This window comes from Phytophthora sojae (assembly GCF_000149755.1).
Source record: "Phytophthora sojae unplaced genomic scaffold PHYSOscaffold_12, whole genome shotgun sequence".
Classification (NCBI taxonomy): Eukaryota; Oomycota; class Peronosporomycetes; order Peronosporales; family Peronosporaceae; genus Phytophthora; species Phytophthora sojae.
The window spans coordinates 2010035-2035073 of NW_009258126.1; the positions used below are offsets into that span (position 1 = coordinate 2010035).

General features: G+C 55.1%; 1 protein-coding gene across 1 annotated transcript; it reads right to left on the bottom strand.

Moving 5' to 3' along the window:
- Nucleotides 1-13137: 13137 nt before the first annotated feature.
- On the bottom strand, nt 13138-14811 carry PHYSODRAFT_319452 (hypothetical protein; the record flags this gene model as incomplete). The annotated part of the gene is made up of 6 exons (XM_009539054.1): nt 13138-13512; nt 13578-13882; nt 13951-14170; nt 14241-14348; nt 14430-14656; nt 14736-14811. The coding sequence occupies 6 exons, from the start codon at nt 14809-14811 to the stop codon at nt 13138-13140; spliced, it is 1311 nt and encodes a 436-aa protein (XP_009537349.1).
- Between the last annotated feature and the right edge of the window lie 10228 nt (nt 14812-25039).

A 25039-nucleotide genomic window follows, 5' to 3' on the forward strand; every position in this document is an offset into this window, starting at 1 on the left:
GAAGAAGAGAAGAAGAAACAAGAACAAGAACATGATGGTATCCAGACCCTTCGCTAAGCTTAGCGACTTACCGTAGACGGACTTGACCCTTGTGTGGCTTGGGGAGGAAATTCTGTTCTGTTTAATGGTTTAGAGGCTGTCAGGCCTCTCCTATAGCTAATCCCTAAGGTCTATACAAATATCAAGTGTGGACCGAGCTTTCGAGCTGATCCTACAATTGGACGAAACTTCGTCCTAAATCCGAACTCCTACTGGGCATAAAGTGTACCCACTATGAAACTTCGGAGGCCTCGGCAGGCGGTTTATTTTGACCCGCCGAGACCCTCCTGTCACTCCGTAGTCTCTATCAATCTTCTGAGCACTAAAGCGCGGGGAATGTGACCGACCAATCAGAGCCCTCGGTCAGCCATCACTCGCAAGCTCAAGGCAGTTAGATCTCGGCCGGAACTCGCCCGGCCGCAGTCATTTCCCGATCTCACAGCAGCGAGGTCAGGTAGGACAACAGCAGCAGCGTTGGGACCGGCTGCTGCGGCTGGAGCGCGAGATGGCTGCACTGCGGGACGAGCTGACTGAGGCGCCGCGTGATCCGCCGCAGCACCTTGGTCGACGGAGCCGTGAAGACGACTGGGACGCTGGCTGGAACCAGCGTCGCTGGGGATGACTGCGGGGCGATAACGCCGGAGGCGGCCGACGTATAAGGTAGGATGTAGGCGGATATCAGACGGTAGTTGGAGAGTGTAAGCATCCCCTAAAACCTTCGTAACCTTGAATGGGCCAATAAATCTTGGCGCGAACTTGTTCGCGCCCAGATTCGTAATAGCAGCGGCTTGAATACCCGTCGTACAGAGCAATACACGGTCGCCCACGGCGAACGTCTCCAGATGTCGTCGCCCTCGTCGATCAGCATATTCCTTTTGCCGGTCCACGGCCGCCGCGATGGTGTCACGTACATAGCGCACAATTTTTGAAGGAAGTCACGGACAGCCGCAGCGTCTTGGGGCTGCGGCGCTGGGAACAGATCGAAGTTGGCAGGAACCGGCGCGGCAGGTGTCGCCACGTCTTGCGCGTCTTGATCTCGACGGACCGACGTGGCATCGGGTCAATTAACGTGCGCGAAGTCCAAGCTGCAACGTCCGAAGGTGCCGCCCTCTTAGCGACACGTGTGCACGAAGCTCGTTCGGGGTTGGCGTGTGGTCTCTCGTGTGCCGCCCGCGTGGTGGCAGGTGTGCGCACTCCGACTGCGGAGGCGTTGAAGCCTTGACGAGTGGTGACGCCATGTAGCATCGTGGAGACAGCGCCGGGGGCGGGACCACGACGCTCTTCACGGGCCTGGTCAGGCTCGGCAGCAACTTCATCGTCCGGATCCAGTGACGCGGGTCGACCGCGTCTTCGTCATCACGGCTAACCGGGGTCTCAGAGCGCTCCACACCAAGGAGGGCTGGAACACGCGGATGTCGGCCGAAGTTGACGAAGAACGGGGTAAGCCCGGTCGATGCGTGGACAGCGTTATTGAGAGCGAATTCGACCAGGGACAGGAAGGTGCTCCACGACTTGAACGACGTAGCGAAGCTACGTAGTACATCTTCAACGACACGGTTGGCTCGATCAGTTTAGCCGTCCGTCTCCGGGTGCGACGCGGTGAACATGCTCAGCCGCGTCTCCAACAGATAGAAAAGCTCGCGACAGAAGGCGGACGTGAAGCGTGGGTCGCGATCCGATACGATGGAAGACGGGAGCCCGTGGTGGCGATACACCGTGTCGACGAAGATCGCGGCAGTCTGTTTCGCCGTGATGTTAGCGGAGACAGGAGCAAGATGGAGCATCTTCCTGAAGCGGTCGACGAAGACAAGCACACCAGTGCGCCCTTGAGTGTCTCGGGGCAGCCCGAAGACGAAGTCCATGCTGAAAGACGTCCATACGTCCGTGGCGACTGGGAGAGGTCGAAGCGGAGCCTGCTTGGACGGATTCGGCTTCACGCGTTGGCACGCTTCGCAGGAGCGTACCCATTTCCGGACCCACTTGTACATATGCGGCCAGTAGAAGTCTCTGGACAAGAGGTGGCCGCCGCTCGGCGTGTCGTGGAACTCGTGGATCAGCCGAGCTCGGAGATCATCGTCCAGAGGAACGACGATGCGCGGGAGGTCTTCGCGGTCGACGCAGTACATGAGCAACTCGCCGTTCAGCGAGTAGCGGTCGACGCGGGAGCGGCTGCGTGGAGACAGCTTGCGCATCGGGGTCTCGCAGGAACTGGATCAGCTCCGAGCAGGACGCGTCCTCCTTGTACGCGTCCACGATCAAGTCACGGAGTGGACTGGTCGCTGCAACTTCAACAGCAGCGACGTCTTCGGCAGTGCATACGGCGCACTCGTCGTCGTCCTCGTCGTCAACTGCGTGGCGACCTGACTGCACGTAGTCAGGCCGATGCGACAACGCGTCGGCAAGGATGTTGGTCTTGCCCGGCTTGTAGTGCACGACGAAGTTGTACTCGGAGAACAGTGACAACCAGCGCGCCATGCGCTGGGACAAGTGGGGGTTCTTCGTCGCCGTTCTCAGCGACGCATGATCGGTGTAGATCGCGAAGGTCTGCTCGCCGAGGAGATACATGCGGAACTTGATGAGGGCGTAGCGCATGGCCAGCAGCTCCTTATCATGGACCGGATAATTCCGTTCCGCCGGCTTCAGCTGACGCGACCAGTAGCTGATGACCCGGTCGCGTCCTTCGTCATCGAACAGCATCAAGGCGCATCCGATCGCGAAGTCGCTCGCGTCGCACACGACATGGAAGGTCTTCGAGTGGTCTGGAAGCATGAGCACAGGCGCGGTGGACAAGCTCGACTTCACCGCGTCGAAGGCAGCTTGGTGCTCGGGACGCCACGACCACGTGGCGTCTGCCTTGAGGAGTTGAGATAGCGGGCGGATCGTCGAAGCGAAGTTCGTCGAGTAATGGTGAAGATACGTGGCGAGCCCCAGCCACTGCCGGAGCTGCTTCTGGTCCTGCGGCGTCGGCCACGCGCAGATGGCCTCGATCTTCTCGGGGTCGGCGCGGGCACCCTCCTTGCTGACGTAGCTCCCGAGCACAGGGATCTCGGAAGCGCAGAAGATACACTTCTTCAAGTTGGCGTACAGCTTGTTCTCATTCATCACCTCAAACACCTTGCGCAGGTGTTGTAGGTGGACCTCAACGTCCGCCATGCCGTCCTCGGCACGACTGTGAATGAAGATGTCGTCGAAATAGCTGGGCGCGAAGTCTCGGTATGGCCGAAGCAAGTTGGACACCATGCGGTTGAAGGTAGCGGGAGCGTTCTTGAGCCCCTGCGGCATCACGAGCCACTCCCCCAACATCCCGCTGGGCGTGCTGACCGCAGTCAACGGCACATCGTCTTCGCGCATCAAGATTTGGTAGAAGCCATCCATCAGATCAATGGCACTGTACTTCGTGCTGCCAGACATGGTGTCCAGCACCATGTCCTTCCTCGGGATCGGCGTTTGCGCCGGTATGGTGGCTTCGTTGAGCTTGTTGAAGGCGTGGACGATTCTCCAGCTGCCGGTTGCTTTCTTTATGCAGAACGTCGGACTGGAGTGTGGCGAGAGGCTCTCGCGAACGTGGCCGGCTTGCCGGTGACTCTTAAAGAAGGCGTCAATTGCTTCGACATGGTCGCGAGGAAGCGGCCACTGCCGCGTCACGCAGTACTTCGCTCCGGACACGAGGTCAATCTCGTGCCGAACACCGCGGTCGGGTGGAAGAACGGCTGAAACCTTGTCCGGGAAGATTTCCATGAACTCACGCACGAGTGGAGCGACTGGGTTGCCGGCTGCTTCAAGCGCCGGCAACGACTGAGCTGCGTAGCGGGCTTGACGGGCGTTCTTCGGCTCGGCTCCTTTCGGGTGCGTCCTGGCGTCGGAAGCTGGGTCCGACGCACTGGTTGCGACGGCCGCAATTGACTCGGCGTCTTCGGCGACGATCATGCGATCTCGCCCTTCTTCAGGTCACGGAGGAAGTGTTTCCACGAGAGCCTAGGCAGCCGAGTGATCTCGGCGGCGTCGCACGGTGGACGTGCGACTTCGACGTCGCGTACACGCGGAGCCGCCTCCGCGTCGTCCCCCACCAGGACGGAGATCACTTCAGCCTCAGTCTCAACCGAGTCCGCCGATGGTGTACGAGGACGGCGCGGGTTGCGACGTCCGCGACGTCGAACCGGACGTGGAGTGTTGTCCGAAGCCGCCGATGAGAGCCCACGCTCGATCACGGCCGCTGAACCGGGGCGCCGGGACACAACGTCGGCGCCTGGACGCGGGTCATTGGACACGACCGCGCCGACTTCATCAGGGAGCTCCCGCTCGACCACACGCGGGAACCCATGCTCGACCGCGTGTGGGAGGCCACGCTCAACCACATCTTCTCGCTCTTCAACGTTGGAGAGTCGCTGCTCGCCCTGACGTGGCTCGACCACATCATTGTCTGCTTCCGAGAACCGCTGCTCATCGGAACGTGGGAACCCATGCTCGACCACGTCAGACACGTCCTGAGTCTTCTGCTCAGGACCGGCGCAGGTTGTGAGTTCACACACCGCACACGAAGGGCCATCGCTCGCTTCGTGTGCAGCATGGGTCATGGAGTCGGGGTCCATGACGGCAACATGCGGCCACTGGTTGGGCATTCCGCACAGGAACGCCAATACTGCATTCACATCAATGTCTCGGGGGCGGACTGTGCCAGTCAGCCAGTTGATCTCAGGCTGATGGCAAGCGAGCCACGGGATGCCGAAGACACAGTCGAACGAGCCGCTCAGCTCGATCACCAAGAACTCCTCGGAACTGCGAAACCCGTCGAACTCGTACGCGAAGGTCGCCGAGCGCCGCGGTGTCCGCCGCGGCTTCCCATCAGCGTACTTCACGATCATGTCGCCAGGTCCTTCGCGGATGTTCATGTTCGCCGGTAATATCGACAAGCTCTCGGCGCGAACGAAGTTGTTCGTCGCGCCCGAGTCCAGCAGCGCGCGGAGAGGGCGCTTCGCGCCTTCAACGTGGAGGCTGAGCACAATCAGCCTCGTGTCACTGCCGGAGGTGGTGGCAAAGAGTTGTGCATGAAGCACGGGAGGGCTAGGAGGAGGTTCTACCACCAGAGAACCATCTCTCCTTCCACGACCAGTAGGGTGCCCCGCACCTACTGGTTGTCGCCGTTTTTTGGAGCGGCGACGTCGTGCGCGATTGTGACGTTCGCCTGCATCGGCGCCAGAGCGCGGCAAATAGCCGCGCGATGTCAGGGTTTCCCACAGCGGTAGCAGCGCATCGGACGAGGAGTGCGCGTTATCGTTGCCGTGGCCGGCCTGGCCGGCGACGTCGGCACCCGATGTCCACGATACTGTTGAATCGCATCCACCTCCATCGGCTCCGGTTCGGGAACCGGAGCCCGAGAGACGTCGAAAGCCTGCGACGCAGTCACGCTGTAGGCTTCGCGGAGTGCGGCCGCGAAGGCCTCTTCGAGTGTCGGCGGGGTGTTCCGAGTCAGGTAGGAGCGCTGGTAACCAGCACTCATGCCGGAGATGAAGACGTGGACTTGAGTCGCCATGTCCACGGGATAGGTCTCAGCGCAAGAACGACGCGCGTCGTGATGCACGACACGAGGTGTCGTGCGCGCTGGTTGTACTCGAGCATGGACAAGCGTCCCTGCTTCAACGCCAGGAAGGCGGAGCGCTGGATGCTTTCATCTTCGGGCGGCTCGAACGCGAGCCGCAAGTCCGCCTTCATCGATGCCATGGTCGGGAAGCAGGTTGCGTCGGCCACGAGCTTGCCGAGCGCCCATTCCTTCGCCTTCCCCGTCAGCTTGGACAGGAGGAAGCGCGTGGGCGCAAGCTCGGTGGACAGCTGCCGAGCTTCGATGGCGATGTCCACCTCGCAGAACCAGCGGTTCAGTTGAAGGCGGCCCTCGCCTTCACCACTGTACGTGGAAACATCGAGCTTCACGATGTCGGACTTGTTCTTGGTCTGCGTGGGAGTCGACACTCGCTGACGGAGGTCAGCGAGTTCACTCGCCATGAACTCCTGGGCGGCCAGGCGTTGTTCCTGCTCGGATCCCGCCGTCAACAGTGTCTTGATCACAGCATCGTCGGACACCGCTGCGAGGCGGTGTAGCGCCTCCCACTCGATCGCTGACAGGTGCGGGAAGCTGGCGTGCTCGAGTGAAGTGGCGGACGTCCGGGATGCGTCGGACATGGACGTGTCGTTCATGTTCATCACGATCTTGGGCGTTGGACGGATTAGCGAAGTGCTACCAGATGTAACGGGCTAACTGCAGCCCGTTACGTGCACAGAGGCTTGAGGGAGTAACAAGCAAATTGAACTCTGATTGATTGATTGACACGGCGCAACCGCCGTGTCCACTTAAACCTATGCTGAGTGTCGATTGGCCATAGTGCGAGCACGATGGCGACTGTGTGACGAAAGCCCGTCACAGATAGAGACTATACTTTAGACACTCATGGCTACTGAAAGTGCACGTGGCCTTCAAAGCACATGGATACCAAGTCTCGAGAACTACAGATACGCATGCGGTCGATGTGGTTTAATGTAAAAACGGACTTTCGTCAAATGATGGCACACAGGGATGATTGATGATACACAGCTGAAAGATGATCGTATTGGATGGTACTCGCACTTGTACTTGTCTGCTGTACGTGACCGCGTTGTGGCCAACCTGACGGTAGTTTCCACAGCGCAGAGGCCTTCCTGTCAAGGTATTTTGCGCTTCACTACCGCTGGCAAAGCGCTTCTGGATGGGTTCCTTACTTACTGTGGCGACAGGTTCCAGAGCCTTCGTATCTGCCTGGATGGTAGCGTGAGGGGTAGTTTGATGATGTGGCCGTTCTCCACGTCGTACAACCCGGTATAATTCTTCAGCTGCTGCTAGCTTGCCTCGGTCCCTGAAAATCAGAACATTACTCAATTGAATTCTTGCCTTCATACAGTTCAACACGAGTCATGGTAGTTTGAGCACCTTGGTTACTTCGCACTTTTCTCATTTAAAACTACGAAGACCCAAGATTCTTCGGGGGCCGGCCATCCAGGACGCACGCTAGAGTCAGTCGTGGTGGGTGTTTTGATACTGACGTGCAACAAGCCTCACAAAACCGCAACCAAATTCTCAGACTTACTCAGAGCACCCTTTTATCCAATGGCAAGGCGAGAAAACGAGCTCAGTCGAAACGGCTTTTCGTTTAAGTAAAGCTTCGCTTTGGTTCGGTTCGACTAATTCAACACCAAACGCGCCATTAAAACTTCAGTGTTTTCCTTTTACCGTGGTTCGCGGTAGTTCCAGGGTCTTAAAAAATGCATACAATTATCAAGTTTGACGGGCGAGGGGGGGTATCGTCCCGGTCCCAGTCCCCGGGAACTTAAGAACGCGCCTTACGCTGAGTCGGGCGTGATGGTAGTGGCCCAACCAGTCCGCCATGATGCAAATTAAAGACAAGAAGGAAGTAAACTCTAGGGCTCCGCGAAGGCTGGGATAGTAGGTTTTTGGGATAAACCCCTTTATTTTAGTTTTATTTTTTACGATCCACGGTCATCTCCTGCGCGCCGCAGCATCTGCCCGGTCATTCACCTCAACGGCGAAGATGCAAGATACGACATGGTAGTAATTATGCACAGTAATGAACGTTGCTCGATGTAGAAATGAAGTGTGTATGCCACTAGAGTAGTCCGTCCACAAAATAATTTCGCTTTACTTCACTCCATCCGGTTCGATATATGTTACGGACACATTCATACCGGTCCAAAACTGCCCACGCATATAAACCTTTTGGAGGGCCATATCGGTGTGATGGGTATCCTACCTTAGTTGTTCTCTAAGCGGATACTTCTCTGGCCCACATAAGAAACAACACTTCGGTTTTCTGGACATAACTTTTTACAAAAAAATCGTTTGGTGACTCGCAATACCTCAACCGAAGCTGCGCATTTGCTCCGTTTCACGCTATGATTTAAAAAAAATCTAGCAGCAGAAAGAAAAGAGAAACAGCCTTTTATCTGAAGTCCGTTTTAGGCAACATTAGGATTATTAGCGAGGTGCCGTCAAAAGTTAGCGATATTAGAAAATAAAATATTAGCGTAATCCCGAGCGACTGCTTTACCCTTATGTTCGGCTGTCGATGTTGTAGCGCCTGTTGGAGACGAATTAGAAGGACTACAGTTTTGAGGGTTTTCTACGCGATCATCTCGACATGCGCAGACCCATTTATTTTGGCCAATAGTAAGATGAAACAGTTGATTATACCCAATCATATGTGACATGTGGTTCACATCAAATTGAGGTTTAATGCCGAATGTTGTTTCTTAAGTGGGCCAGAGTAGTAGCTTAGAGCCAGCGTCATTTTTTGTCGGACCATCAGTTTTAAACATTCGGTACTTTTTAATATGAAGTAGAATATTCAAAATCGCCTGGTATTACCGGTATAAAGCAACAGCAACGTCGGAATCGATGCTTTTAACGAAGTTTTCGGATTTAGAATAAAACTTAAGCCAACATATTTTTGCGTGGTTTAACTGGGGCGCGCTTCGCGTGCGGGTCTCTAAGCGGACCGAACAATTTTGTGATTTTTGCTACTAAAACGGTTAGGACGCGCCGCGCCTCTGCACTTGTTACTGTTATTAACATTATCACCAATATTTTTGTGAGTACTATACATGAAACGCTTCATATTACTACAAGAAACTTAAATTTTCATACTATTATAATTGATGTTGACCAGAAGTATGAATAAAAACTTTCAATATGAAAATTGTCAATTAATATGACGAAAATATGTGTTATTGGCAAGCGCCATATTGAAATTTGAATTGTTGGCTCGTATAATTTCAGGGTATTCAAAAACACTGTCACGGCGCATGGAATTGAAATATTTAATCAGTATAATAATTAGCTGTGGTTATCGTCATATTTAAATCATTATTACTGTCTAGCAATTTTACCAATTCAGTATAATACTGAATTGGAGGGGCCCTGATGTTGACAACATCATGTTGCAATTGGTATTTATTGCAACTGCCACTGTCGCCACCACTGCCATGCTACAGCTACTGCGGCTGCTACTGTCACTGCTACTGCCACTGCTTCAGCCACTGTCACTGACACTGGCACTATCGCTGCTGCTGCTACTCCTACCTCATCACTACTTATATTGCTATACTACTCATATTCCACTATTGTTAAAGATATTGCATTTGTTATGCTACCTGTGGCGCGCGTTACTACTGGCCACAGCCACTAACTGCTTACCACTACTGCAACTACAGCTGGAGCAGCTGTACTACAGCTACTACAACTACTATTTCACTACTGTTAATGATGTCATAGTAATGTTGTCATTAATATTGCTTGTTCGTATCTGCTGCTATCGCTACTGCGACTGTTTATTATCTGCTGCCACTACCGCTACCGTTGTTATTTACGCTACAACTACGATCTCAGCATTGATAATGGCACTGTAATGATATTGCTCCTGCTTTCTTTTTCATGCCTGAGAAAGACTGCCAAAATCTACTCCATACTGCTTGACTTGCTGCATAATATCACGGGGCATTTCATGGCTTGCTCAAACTAAATTTATAAGTAGATGCCATCTGAATATCGCCGTCCACCGTGGTGAAAACGACGCGACCCAAACATTATCGATGATCTTATCGTCCTCTAGACCCTTGTAAATCACTCTCCTCTTTTCCAAATAATGTGTGTGACTTGTATTGCTCCGTAAGTAATATCAATATGACGTATTAATAATTCTTATTCGGTATATTGCTATTGGAATTGTTCGCCTGCGTCACGATCACTGCCAGCTACCACTGCAACTGCCCTACTGTCAAACCACCGCTACTGCAACCGCTATTAGTTACTGACTTTGAAACTGATATTGTTATCGCTATTTCTGTTACTATCTTTTTTTGCTCACCCCACGATCAGGAAGAAAACTGTCAAGGTCTACAGTACTCCATGGTGCGTGAGTTGTTGCAACCCAGTATAATGTCATCCAACGAGACTTCTTCGCGAGCCGCACCTAGTAAAATACCTCTATTTTTACGAACTACATCTGCACGTCAAAAGCATCGATCCGGACGCTGCGCTGCTTTATACCGGTAGTGTGTGCAGATCCACTGTTTCCTCGGCGAGGTACACAGTAACAGTAACATTGGTACCGCTTGGTTCACAATGGGCACAGTTACCTACTACCCCCTATATTTAGTAGGCTTGGAATGTCGCGCTATAGCTCTCCACGTCGGCTTCACTAATGCTACACCCGCCTTCATCATCAGTCTACCCCACTTCCTCGTCGCTGTTGCTATCTCCTTCGTCTACAACGATCGCTCGTCAACCAGACTTGCCAACGGCACTAGACCTTGCCTGGTCCCTTTTGTCCCTGCTGTTGGCGACGTCGAAGTACCCGAGGGAGTCTGCCAAGCATCGTTGTTATGTTGGAGACGGGGAAACAGCGATACTGACGAAGAGGAAGTGCTAGCGTGTACGTAGACGACTGGGTGCGGCTTCTGAAGAAAATCGAGGAATGAGGCAATATTACAACAGTGCTCGACTATGAATAGCTTTACCGCACAGATCATTTACCGCATAAGGCTATCTATCTATCCCACGATAGCCAACGCATGGTCAAAGCTCGTCTTCAAAAGCAATGTTGAAGTCAAGATCCCAAAGCTTCACCTGTAACATTTTATCGGGTCCTTTCAGGCTTCCTGGCGAAGGGGGTCTCATGAGCAGGAAACGTGTTACCAGATTCTGGTACACGGTAACATCCACGGTTCCCTTGGGTTTTCATGGTAACTGTGGACGTGTACCTGCGCACACTATATACCGGTAATTGGGGACCCGGGTGGTGGACCCGGGTGGTGGACCCGGGTGGTGGACCCGGGGGGTTTCGCAGTTCGAAGCTAGCTTGTACGGATACAGGGAAACGATGTACTCGGGCATCCCCTGCGCCTGCTTCGCAGCCGCAGCATCTGCCTAATCTACGACGGTACAACCAAGTGTACAAAGTTTGATCGCTTATTTTCAAAGGCATTGCCAGTTCATATACATGTATCGTCACTCCAACGAATTCGTACTTCAACGATTGGGTTTGACAAACCCACCGTGATGATTCTACCTCATCCTGCTCGTCGAATGAGGGCTCCACGGATTTAGTTTTAACTTTAGTTCTTTGTAGTTAGTAGAACGGTTATCAACAGCGAGGTAATCAACGTAATTTCCTTCCTTCCTGCTACTGAAATGTGCGCTGATGCCCAGGCAAAATCCTTTATTGTTTAGATTGCAGTGTGTGCTCGGAAACTTACAGGTGACGATAAAACAAGAAAAACAAGAAAAACAGTGCATTCGAATAATTAGCGCTGCCAGGATAACTGCTCAACCAAACTTGCAGGATAACCCGATGAAGCCAGCAATTTGTGTCAAGTTTGATGAGTTAAAACTGAGGTCTAGCAGATTTCGATCGCGTGTAGGAGTAGGATACACCGGGTGTTCGTCCTTCGCTTTGACGATGTCCGCCCGGTGCTTCCTCTCGCACAGGATGCGCGGCGTACAGCGACAACGTAGGAGCATTCAAACTCTGTTTGATAAAACATGGTGCAGCCGCACACATATTTTGTCCTGGTTGCCTGAAGATCTAACAACAACAAAAAACTGTCAGCTTCGATTCGTCCAAGTGTGATATTGCCATTGATCAAGTATTAATCTGAAGGTACTGTATGCATGTAGCATTAGGATGATCTGAACTAATGTCGGTAACAATGTACTTTGAACTTGTTTTGACAAGAACAGGATCAAGTAGTAGACCATTCTACACCACCAGTTCGGTGGATCTCTGCGGGTCGTATTGTAGTCTCACACAAGACAAGCTTAAATCATCCTAGTCTTCATAAATAAATGCCTAAGCTACAGTAGTGCAGCTAGCCTTTAGCCTTTTTCCCGGAGAAGACGTACCACCAGGTGCAGCTCTTTTTGAGTCTCTGCTGTATGAATTCGTTCGTCACCGTATAGGACGTCGGGTTCGGATTAAAAAAAAATTGTTGAACGAAAAAAAATCGAGGTATACTTCGTATCTTGCATCGCACAACCTAGGACTTTAAGTAGTTTTTTGCAATGTTTTAGTGGAATGTTTTATATAATTCATCCGGATTAATTCCAGTGAGTGTGGGGATGCATACAATATCAGCCCGCCGACAGTTTATGTCACGGCAAACTCAGCTGACCACACGATTTTCAATATCTCTCTCTGAGAAACTATGCATGCAGAAGAAAATCTGTGTCTGAAAGAGGAGGGTATAAGTTATGACTCATAACAGATCGAATCGATAATATTACCGCTAATGGAATGAGTAAGTACTATGTTGAGAGCTTTGAAGCTGCATGTACAGTAGTATAATACGATGCAGTGATGTGGCGGCACCAGTTGTGTCCAAGGTTAGCATCATTAGCACCGATGCCCCATATTGATCGAAAGAATACAATGCTTGCTAGTACACAATACATTGTTCGTCGTAGTAGTCCGCTAATACACAATACGTTGTTCGTCGTAGTAGTAGATGGAGCAGAAGGGGAAAAAAAGGATAGACATCCATCAAACCCACTTCCTCTGATGGCATCTGACATCAATCTACAGTACCTGTAAGTGTCATTCAGGCCGATTCGATCGATTGCTGTATGATGTTGTGTGAATGTTGTTTGATGTCATCCGCACGGGTGAAGTGACGAATGTAGCGTGAATGTCGTTCGATGTCATCCAAAAACCTTCCCCAATCGACAGTTCTTCGAACTGCGAATACCATGAGATTTTGGATACTCTAGTTCATATTAAAATGTACCGAATGTATTAAACTGATGGTCTGACAAGAAATGACGCTGGCTCTAAGCTATCCGCTTAGAGAACAGTAGCCACTAAGGCGCAGCCTGCCCACACCACAACAGTAACAAACATTTCGTTGCGTTTACCTCCGCTTAGAGACCCGCACGCCCCAGTCAAGAGGTGTCATATTTTGACTCCGATTTGGTCTGCAATAGCAGCACTAACGTTGCTTCCTATCCCAGTATAAAACTGTATTGTATGTAATTAATTTGCTGTTGATGCACTTCTCGTCCTATTAGTCTCGAGGGGTTGAGCGTAGATTGTACCGCTTGATAGCGGCGGTGGCGGCGGCGTGGCCCGCGATGGCCTTGAACACCTCGCGGTCGTGCGGAGCCACACACCCCACGACCTCAACTTCAACATCGTCGTCAGCCTCCTCCTCGTCCCTCTTGCTCGCCTTGCCGGCCCTCGCTCTGGTTGACGCCACTGCTGCCTTCTTGGTTGTCGCCTTGCTGTGACGAGGAGTCGCTTTCTTCTTCTCGGGAGCTGCAGTCTTCTTCGCCTTGGTTGGGCCAGGTGGAGGCGCCGTGATAACTTCGTCGACGCTCTTGACGCGCTTGCGGACGGGGCTGTCGGAGGTCGAGTCTTGAGATGCAGCCACCTTCGCAACCTGTATACCAAAACGTCAGCAATAGGGCATGGCTATGACGATACTGATAGGGTGGACAGACATACCGCTTTGCTCGTCTTGCGCGAGCCCCACTCGAACGGCGTCGTCAATCCCTTCTCGCCACCCAGCTTTGAAAACTGCTGAGCAAAGAAATCGTAGTCTGGCCGGTCCTCAAAGCCGCACTCGCGGATGTTCTTCAGCATCGCGGCCCATTCTCGAGGCAGGGAAGCGCACAACTGGTCCACCGAAGTGCTCTTCTTGATCTTGGCGCCCTCCGCATCACTCGAAGCCTGCTGCCACGGGAGATCGCCGCGCATCAAATAGATGAGCACGTACAGTAGCGACTCGATATCATCCCGACGGCTAGAAGCTGCATGCAGAAGAAAAAAGTTCAGAAGTCCAATGTAGGCACAAAACTACTAAAGCAACGAGACGTACTGGCCCCGTTGTGGCAGTTCAGGCTGAGGAACGTCGGCGTCCCCACCACCGTTCCCTCTTTGTAGTCCTTGTGCTTGCCCGTCGCCGCGACGTAGCGGTCCGAGATGCCAAAGTCCACGCAGTACACTGTGTCCTCCTTGTCAGTGTCCAGCATGAAGTTCTCGGGCTTGACGTCGACGTACAGGATGTTCTTCACGTGCATCTGCTGCAGCGTATCCAGCTAGAAACAAATACACATCGTCAGCTAGACAAGCCCAAGCCTGCAGGACATGCCAGCTCCTCGGACGTACAATTTCTTGGCCCAGTCGAGCCGCCGTGGCTGAAGGCACGGGTCCTTGCTCCTGCAGCACCGTCTCGAGCGTCCGGCCGAGCCGCTCAATCACCAGGAAGCGGTATCCCTGTCGCCGCAATAGAAGCACCTCTCATTAGTCATGGCTACATCTCTCCCATCAGAGGCACCAGCGTTGGGCCAGCAGTACCTTGTCCTCGCCGTAGGCCCCCATGGGCACGTAGGGGATGCCTGGCTGGTCCCGCAGGTGGTTCTTATAGAGCAGGTGCTCCGCGTACAGCGCGTCGGCGTTGCGCTCGGCCGGCGTCTTCTTGCGCTTTTTGTTCTTGAGCTTGGCGGCCGGCAGCTGCGGCAGCGGCGAGAGCTTCATGACGAGCTCGCGGCCGGCGTCGCTCCCCAGCGAGCTCACCGACTCCACTGGCGGCAAAAAAGAGCACGGAGAGGAGTTAGAGCACATGAATTGGGCATACGAGAGAAACTATGCAATGTATATTACCGGCGTAGACATCGCTGCAAGCGCCCGAGCCCAGCTTCTTGCCCAGCCGCCACGTCTTGAGCGTTGTCCCCTCCATTCGGATCGTTTTTCAAGGTACCAAACGCGCGTAAGTTCGGGACACTTGACTTGACTTGAAAGGAGTTCTATTACGGGTGGACCTCGTTTGAAGCTGATTTGACTAAGTACGGAAATATATGCAACTTAACGATGGGCGATCCAGAGCGGCACTCTGGGGCGTGGAGTATCCGCGCAGCGGCTCGTCGAGTCATCCTCAGGGCCGGAGACAAGGCGCTGGATGAAGGAGTACAGAGTGGCTGTGTCGACCTTGATCATGTGGCGTCGACGGTTGAGCGAGCGCAAATGGGCAATGAAGGAGGACTTGACGCCGGCAGCAATGACCTTGGGGCTAGCAGCTTCCCGACCGAAAGCGTCGTTGGTTCGGTTGATCCAGGTGATTCGCATGAAAATGCCGCGGAGTATCAGCCACAAGCCGTATGCCAGTTCGTGGTGCGCTGCCCAGCTCGAGTGAAGCAGCTCCGTGGTCCCGAGGAGAAAGCCCAACCAGGAGGGCGTGCAACGGAGTAGCAGGGACCAGATTGGACGTAGTGCAGACCACGTCTGCTGAGTTGGTGAGCAGAGCCAAAAGCAGTGGGCCAGACTCTCGCGCTGGTAGCAATCTTGTCTGGGGCAGGTGGTCGGGTCGCGGCGTCCGGTTTGGAGAAAGAAACGCTTGCTGTTCACGTGCATCAGCTCATGGAGCACCCGAAACTGGATGTCGTAGGTGGCCATCGCTTGACTAGCGCCAGTCGGTTGGAGTGACCTTTGAGCGCGCTAACTGCGCAATGAAGGCGTTTGGCTCGAGACTCCCATGCCGAGGTCGGAGGACGGAGGAGCGCGGTCCAATCTTGCTTGCGGAGATGAGGAAAGAACCGAAAGCGTGACTGTGTCGTGACGCCGAGTAGACCGGCGACTGAGTCTGGACGTTGGAGAACGACGAGTAGACCACCGGTGCTGGCTGTAATGGCGTGGATCACCACGGACAGTCTCTGAAAGACTCTCATCAACAAAGCGTGGGCATCACGAAACCGGAACAGTTCATGGCGGCCGAGAGACCAGTGCATGAAGTCAGCTAGAGAGAAAGTGGCTCCAATAGGTTCCAGAAAGTCGAAGAGAGATCGGTAACCGAGAAGCTCCAGTTGATCGCAGAAGGCGTGGAATGTCGGCAGTCCGTCGGATAGAGGTTCGAAATGGTCTCGTGAGCTTGATGGGATTTGCAAGCGTGGCAGGATGCTGCACCACAGCGGCGCGTGGAGAAGACGGCGTTGATGAAGGGTGTTGGGCATCGGTGGCTGTTGCATACGTGGAGCTAGTTCATGCCACTGGCGCCACGCCCATTTCCACCATGACGTGACGTGGCCAGGTTGACGACCACGGGCGGATAGGTAGAATATGTCGTCGAGACGGGTCGAGTGTGAAATCTCACCGCCGTAGGCGGCCCAAAGGGGGAGAACTGCCCAGAGCGGAATCGTAGATGTGGTCGACAATTCGACCGTCGCTGCAAACTCTTGGAATAGTCGCATCTTGTGGCGCGTGAGGAACAAGGCGAGTTCTGGGACACCGAGGCCTCCTTGCGCTGTCGGAGTCACTGCCAATTCTGCGGTGGTAAGGCGGATCCGAGCTGAGGCGGGTGGTACTTTCTTGTAAACGACGAAGTCAATGATCATGCGCTGCCATCTGTGGATCGTGGTCGGACGGATGACGAGATGAAGGGCTTTGTACCAGAGCAAGGAGAGTACCATCGTCGTCACTATCAGTTTGCGGCCTTCGAAAGTGCGGGCGCGATACTGCCATCGTCGCAGTGCTTGACTCAGCTTCTGGTCAAGGTCCCGCTCCGTGGCCTCGGCGTTAACATTATACCCGAAGTCGATGTCTAGGTATCGAACACGTTCATCGGCTGCGACTACCGGCAGCGGAGCCGAAGTTATCCTGGCGGAGGTGCCAGACAGCGGAAGCAGTCTTGACTTGGAGGCATTTAATTTGGCTCCGGAGCCCGCGCAATAGACTTGGACTGTCAAAAGTTGGGCGTGTACCCCCTCGATGGACGCTGCGAGGAGCAACGAGTCATCCGCGAAGAAGAGGCTTGTAGCAATGCGGCGCATAGGCAGAGGGATACCAACGCCCGGTTGACGACGAAGCATCACTCCCAGAGGGACCATTGCCAGCAGGAACAAGTACGGCGAGAGCGGATCACCCTGCTTCACACCACGAGACGGGAATAATTTGGGTTGGCTCCAGCCGTCCAGCATGAGGGAGCGAGCTGGTTTCGAGTAAAGAATGTGGATCCACTTGAGGAAGCGGGGACCAAACCCTTGTCGTTCCATGACACGAAGCAAATACTTCCAATCGACTCGGTCGTAAGCCTTCTCGAAGTCTAGAAAAGCGGCGAACACCGATTGACCCGTGGACTGGCAGAAGGCTTGCAGGTCCAAAAGCAACAACAGGTGGTGATGGAGCGAGCGACCGGGGATGAAACCTTGCTGGTTCTCATGGACCAACTTGTGCATCAGAGGCTTTAAGCGCTCGACGAGAACCCTGGAGAGCACTTTTACCTCCACTGGCATCAACGATATCGGTCGGTAGTTCTCCACACGCGCTCTCGACCCTTTCTTGTGCAGCAAGAAGACTTCGGAAAGGTTCTGGTGGCTTAACAGAGTGCCGCGCTGGAACTGACCGTCGAATACCCGAGCCAAAACTTCCCCAAAGATGTCTGGAGCGATTTGATAGAAGCGTGCCGTTAATCCGTCGGGGCCCGGTGCACCGCCGCTCCGCATCGAAATGATCGCCTCTGTAAATTCCTCTGTGGTGAACTCGCTGTCGAGGTCCAGAGCCTCGGCTGGTGCAAGCACATCTTCCACTGCATTGACGAGCTGGTCCTGAGCAGACAGGTCGACAGCGACGTCTTGTGAGTCCGTGACAAATCGTTTATCGCCGAAGATACAGCCCCATTTCTGCTGGAAAGTCTCGTAGATGGTTGCCGGATCCGTGGATACGGTCCCATCCTGCAGCTCGACGCGATCGAGCGGTACCCGCCGCGCAGGCTCCGGTGGACGAAAGAAGGCCGACGAGTTGGTCTCCAGTGCAGTCGCTAAATAGTCAAATCGGTAGCTTCTCCTGTAGACTTCACGTTCCTCCAACATGAGTTCGACGTCGCGCTTGGCACTATACCATGCGATGGCCACCGCTGGGGAGGAGTCCACTGCTCGCAGCGATGACAGCCTTTCCAGACGGCGGACAAGGGCGTCGTGAACATGACGATTTCGCGCGCGGAGGAAACTGCATTGGCGTTGGAGGTACTTACGGACCCGGTATTTCCAGGCTGACCAGAGGACGCCTGGATTGTCAGAGCTAGGGAGGCTACGCAGCAGCTCGGCGGCCGCCGTACGAATTTCCTCTCGGATACCTTCGTTGTCGAGTAACCATCGGGGCACTCACCATGAAGCCGGACCGCGTGGATGATGCCAACTGGTTAGCTGGAGCTGGACGCCGAGGTGATCTCCTCCTTTGTCCAGGTTCACGTACGCGGAGTCAGCGTACTGATGAGTGCAGAGGTCCTCCGAGACGGCGATGTAGTCTATCCTGTTTGCCCTTGTGGGCCCGGAGAAAACATAGTCCGCTGGATGATGGGTCCGCCAACAGTCCTCCAGTGCCAGGGCAGTCATCCAGTCCCGACATTCAGCTTGGCTCGGGTCTGACGCGGGTCGTAGCGCGTCAAGCGAGGGGTTCAGCGTCAAGTTGAAGTCGCCACACGTAATGTGGACAACATCCTCAGGGAAAGACCGAGGTAACGTTGCGAAGAAGTTATTGCGCTCCCTGCTGTCATTGGGGGCATATATGTTGTGGATATACACCACCGAAGGCCCGATCACCAGTCGTACGATTGAGTATCTGCCCTCGCGACGGTGCTGAACAAGTTCCTCCGCAGATGATAACCGGGTAAGCTGGGGTCAATGACCGTCACGATGCCACCGCTACGAGTGGTCCTTGAGCCCGAGTGATTTTCGTTCCTGTCATTGATGAAAGCTTTGCGCTTGGCCGAAGCCTCCACCACGAAACGCAACGTCGAGGCTTGAGACGCATCACGCAGCTTGGATTCCTGGATACACACAATGGCATGGCGCCGGGCGAGGTGGGCCACTTCCGTGCCAGTTGGAGATATCCCGTTCAAATTGGCGGAGAGCACGCTGAGGTTATGCCAGTCCGGCAAGACCTTAGCTGCGGTCGGGGCCCATATCCTGGTCGGCCGTCGCTGGGTTCACCTCTGACAGCGTCAGGTCCATCCAGACCGTGTCGGCGGAAGCTTGCAACCCAGAGAGCTCGAGTAGAGTGGCGAGGCCTGGCAGCCGAAGAAGGCTTTCCGTGACAACCGTGACACCGTAGCTGGAGTGGATCAGATCTCGCAGCGTGGCTTCCGCCAGAAGACGCAGCCCTTTACGCTTCAAGAAGGACGGGGAGCTGGTCCGAAGATGGCGAGCCACGAGTCGTCTCGAAACGTGTGAGTAGCCATAAGAATCAATAGTAGCTCGAAGAGACTGAGTGGAGCCAGCCAATGCGACCTTCTTCGGATGACCCTGCCGCAGCTGTGATAGAGGCAATGAGTTGAGAGCGGGACCCAGAGTGGAACTGATCGACAGTCGCGAGCCGTGCTGTAAACGACTTGGAGCTGGCGTTTGGCAGGCGGAGCAATTGCCGGTTCAGAGCGTGTAGCGAGATGAAGTCTTCGAACTGATCGACCACCTCGGAAGCTTGGAGTGCAAGTTGCCAGGCATGAGGAGCCGCCACTATCGAATTAAGTAGACTCTCCGCGCTTTTGGCCCTGGATAACTCCAACTTGACCGCCTCGACGTGGCGTTCGGCCATCCCTATGGCGTCGGCGTCCACTGCCGCTTGAGCTGTTAGCGATGTCTCCTCGAGTTCCTGCAGAGCTTTGGTGATGGCTTCATCGGCGTCGGGGTCTTGGGAACCAGACGAGTGCTTTGGGCGCTTCGACATGAAGCGGTGGCGGACTCGGGCTTTAGTAGCTGCAGACACCCTAGGCAGAATCTGATAGATGACAGCGTCCTCCTCGTTGGCTGTGGCGACTTCTAGGTTGGCATCGCCGTCGAAATCGTCAAGTACGTTAAAGCGATTTTTAACCCGCAGCGTTGGGGAGCGAGGCGGAGAATGGCTCGGCGAGTGAGCGCGCTTCCCCCCCGAGACTTGCTCCAGCATTGCCTCGTCATCGTGGACCGGCTCCACCGCACCGACCACCTCCCTGCCCAACATGGAGCGTGCGCGCGAGTCTGCCGACCCCACCACCCACACGGACGTAGGAGCGTAGGCTCCCATCGCGGAAGGGGCTTGGTGGAGCCTCTTCCCCTGGAAAGTAGAAACGCCACGTTGTAGAGCAAAGGCCTGAGACCTTATCGTAGGCAGCAGGTCGGAAGTACACAGGTTTAGCCCCACGAGAGGCCAGGGACCCGAACACGGTGAGTGCCTCCTCCGCGGTAGTGAGGCCGATCACATCAAGGAAGAAGCATTGAGCCAGTGGCGATTCTAGCCCAATCCGGAACTTCCTCCCCATGATCGATACCTCTTCGCCATTCAAAGCTTGCTGCGCTTCCGTGAGCCGCCATCTCGGCGTTTGTCGATCGCGCCGAAAGCATGCTCACGCAGTAGACGTTTGAGAACCGAGTTCCCGTTGTCCCGAATAAGAGAGTCCATGATGCGTGGCATCGACACCCCTTGGAAGAAGTTGCCGGAGTCAAGCATCAATGGAAAGGTGGCAGTGGCCGTGCCAGTAGGCCGAGTCTCACACACCCGACGGAGGAAGTCCTCAAGGGGAACATCAGCCCGGTGATGGTCGAAGAGCTCTTGAAGCTGCACAGGCGAGGGGAGTGGTTCCTGAAAGTCAGGTCGAGCACCGCCGCGCAGGCCGTGGAGGTGTTCAGCCATCGATGGCCCCACCGAGGGGATCACGGTGGCAGACATGGTTGGTCGTTGTTCGTTGGTGTCCGTTGGTTGGACGGAAGAGCGAAAAAAACGAAGTCTACGGGACACTAATATGGGTTGGAGCGTATCTAACCTATCCTATCCTAACGCATCGCATGAAATTGCACAGTCGGTAGATTTTCAGTGGGCGCCAAACGGCAAAAGCAGCGGGCTCCGATGGCGACGGGGGGCGACGCGGCCGCGCTGGCCGCCTCCAGCATCAACCAGGGTGCGTGCGCGTCCCTCTTTGCCTTCCCTCACTTTTCCTCTCCACGAGGCGCGTCGAGCGGTGGCTCGCTCGTCGCTGAGCGTGGCGTGGATCCCCCGCAAAAACGAGCTTGTTTTACTGACCGTTTTACGCTAATTCGTGGTGTTTTACGCAGAGCAACTGCTGCATGAGCTGGAGAGCAAGTATCTGAGCCTCAAGAGCGACTTCTCGCTCGCGGAGAGCGAGCGCCAGGCGCTGGCGGCGGACAAGAAGGCGGCCAGTGCGTTAAACTACTCAAGCATACCCCCTCCTTATCTATTATACTTATTAGCCGGCTGAGACTAACGCCCCCCTCCCCTGCTCTTCAACTGTTTTGTCAGTGGAGGAGGCCGAGCGCGTGACGAAGCTCGCGGCCGAGCGCGAGGAGGACACGCGCCAGCTGAAGCAGCAGCAGCTGCAGCTCACGACCGAGAAGGATGCGCTGACGTTCAAGCTGCAGACGGCCACGTCGCTGGCCGAGCGCCGCCTCTCGGAGGTGGAGGAGCTGCAGGCCGCAGTTCGGGAGCACAGCCGCCTGCTGGTGGAGGCCCAGCGCCAGGAGATGCAGGCGCTGCAGCGCGCCGCCCAGCAGGAGGCGCAGGTGGCCCCGCTCACGCACGCGCTGGCGCGCGCCAAGAAGGAGACGGAGGCGGCCCAGCAGCACTCGCAGTGGCTCGAGACGCAGGTGAGCGACAAGACCAAGACGGTGCAGGAGCTGCGCCTGGACCTGGCCAAGCACACGCACGACCTGGAGGAGCTCAAGATCCGCAGCACGGAGGAGCTCACGTCGGCCAAGCGGCAGCTCGAGAGCGCGCGGCTGGCCAACAAGAAGATGGAGAGCGCGCTGATCAAGAGCAAGGAGGCGCTCAAGGAGCTGCAGGCCTCCATGGTGCACGACGAGGAGGCGCTGCAGAACGAGCTGAGCGCGCAGCGCCGACTGGCGACGTTGTACCAGGAGTCAGCGACCGATTCCTCTGCTCGCGTGACGGAACTACAGACGCTGTGCGACTCACTGCGCAAGTCTCTGACGGACTCTGAACAGGCGCTCGCTCGTGAGACGGAGCGGACGAAGGAGCAAGTGGAGCACCTGTTCCGTGAACAGGCTGAGGCGTCGGAGGCGCGTATTCAGGCACTGCAGGACGACCTACAGAATGCCGAGCAGAAGATCGAGGAGCTGGAGAAGAAGAAGATTTTCTCGCTGCAAACGGCCAGTGCCGTTGCGGATCTGTCCTCGGCTGCAGGCGAGGCGCACTTGGCGGCGCACGGTCTGACCCCCAAGCAAATGTACGACCACATCGTTGAGCTGGAAGAGACTCTTCAAGCGGAGCGGAGCGAAAAGGATAAGCTGCAGCTGTACATGGACCGCATCGTCAAGGAAGTGCAGGAGAAGGCCCCGGTCCTTATGGGCCTGCGTTTGGACCACGAGCGCACGGTTGCTAGCCACACGCAACTGAGCGAGCGGCTGGAGCAGTGCATGCAGGAGCTGGCGAAGAGCAAGAGCAATGAACAGCAGGCTCGGAAGGAGAAGACTGCGCTCGAAAAGAAGTGCGACTCGCTCGCCCAAAGCGTGGACGACCTGTCGCGCCAAGTGCAGCACCTGCTTTTCCGCTCGCAGGATCAGCACCAGCAGCTGGGCAACTTTGGATCGGGCGACGTTGGGTCTGAAAACTTGGTTGTATTCAAGGACGTGGAGGAACTGCAGATGCGCAACCAGCAGCTTCTTACAGTGATTCGCGAGCTCACTGAGATGACCAAGCAGAAGGGTGGAGATAAGGTGAGCAGCGGTATCAGCGACGTTGAGTCGACGGATTCGTCAGCGCATTTGATTATTACTGGGGACTCGGATGATGAATTAGACCAAATTGGCGCGTCAAGTGCGATCAAGAAGCGTTTGTCCATGGCCCGCAAGGAAATCCAGGAGCTTCGCACTGAACGAGAGCAGGAGCGCGAGATGATTACAGCTATCGTGAAGCAGCGCGACATGTACCGCGTGCTTCTCGCCCAATCCGACACTAAATTCATTGAAGGCGGCACTACAGTCCCGGAAAGTGTGGCGCCGGTGGAGAGGCCCCACAACCGTCGCGGGTCACTTGACATTATTGAAAGCAGAAAACTGCGTGAGTTGCAGATGGAGTTTGAGGATTACAAGAAGGAGAAGCAGGCCAACGTGAAGATGCTGCAGGAATCTTTAGACCAAGAGCGCGCTAAGAGCTCGGAGTCCAGGTTAGCGCAGATGCAGGCTCAGGTGGAAGCCACGTGCAACAAGGAGCGCTATGAGGCGTCTGAGGAGCGGTGCGCCAACGCAGAGAATGAGCTGGTGCGTCTACGTTCAAAGGCCGATCAGCTGAGCTCGCTGATTTTGCAGCACCAACAGATGCTTGCGAATTCCGAGGCGAAGCTGGAAACTGCAACTTCGCGTCTGCAGAGTCTCACGGTTGAAAAGGACTCGGCCACCCGTGAAGCGGACTTCTTGCGGAAGAACGAGGAGAAGATCCAGCAGGAGCTCACGACCTTGCGCCTTGATAATACGAACTTGCTGAAGCTCATGGAATCGACGCGTCGCATGGAAAGTGGGCGTGAGGAGCGCGACCGCCGCGAAGTGGAGACTTTAACGAAGAAGGTGACAACTCTCGAGACGAAGCTGCAAGAGGCGTACGAGAAATTTGACGCAAAGGAGGCGACTTCGGGTGCACAGGTGTTGGCTGCGGAGAGGGAAAAGCAGGCTGCATTGACAGACCTAGCGAAGCTGAAGGAAGCGCAAGGTCAGTTGAAGGAGCAGCTTGCGCGTCTGGAAGAGCAAAAGGCTGCTCTGGAGAGCAAGTCAGCATTGCTGCAGAAGGAGACGACGCATCTGCGTGAGCAGCTACGGAAGGGAGCAAGCGCTGCTGCTACTGAGCGTGTTGCCTCGCTGGAGGTTCAGCTGCGCGATGCTCAGCGCGAAGTGCAGGCATCGCTTGTCTCCAGGAAAACATTGACTGAAAGCGTGACGAAATACAAGGCTCTGGCCGAAGCGAGCGAGAAGAGCTTGGCCGAGCTGTCGAGTGCCAGTGAAAAGTGGAAGCAGAATGAGGCTGAGAAGGTGGAGGCGCTCGAGAAGACCCGCGACCGTTTGAATGAGGATCTGGCGAAGGCTCGCGCTGAGCTGAAGGAGCACATCTCTGAGAACAACAGCCTGCGGGAAGAGATCGACCGCGCCGAGCAAGCGCACAAGAGATCGATCCTTGACACGACGGAGAAGCAAAAGATGTTGCAGCTTCAAGCGGACAGTGCGGTGCAGCAGATGAACAATGTGCGCGAGGAGATGGCGCGGATGAAACGTGATCTTGAGAGCACCCAGGAGAACTACGAGCGCGAGTTGCAGCTTCACGCCGCGGAGGTTGCCAAGTCGTCAACCTCTCGTCGTGAGATGGAAGAAATTCGCAAGGCTGTACGCGAACGCGAAGCAGATATTGAAGTGTTGGATGCGAAGGTGCAATCCGTCGAGAAGGAGGCGCAGCTTCAGTTGGAAACGTTGCAGAAGCGTCTTGATGAAGCCACTGAAGCCAAGAATGCAGTCAGCGAACAGAACAAGCTGCTGCATTCCCAGCTTGAGCGCGCAGCAGCTCAGGTGCGTCATGCTCATGAGCAAGAGATGCTTAAGGTGGTTGGCTCCAGCCAGGAGGCTGGTGAGGGGGCTACTTCGTCAAACGCGCACGAGAAGGAGATCGACGATCTCCGAAGTGTGGTCGCGTATTTGCGTCGGGAAAGCGAGATTGCCGAATCGAAGCTCGAGTTGTCCCAACAGGAAGTGCAGCGCGGCCGCGCCCAAGTCTTCAGCTTGGAATCTACCATCGAGCGTCTCCGTGGAGAGATCAAGTCTCTTTCGGCAGCGGCAACTGCGGCTGGAAAGCAAACGACGCCGAATGTGGCTGACGAAGAGAAGCGAGTTGCCCAGCTGGAGCAGCTCAGCCTATTGCGTGAGAGCAATGCCACGTTACGCGACGAAAACCAAAAGAGCCTGGCTAAGCTCAAGGAAGAAGAGGTGAAGGTG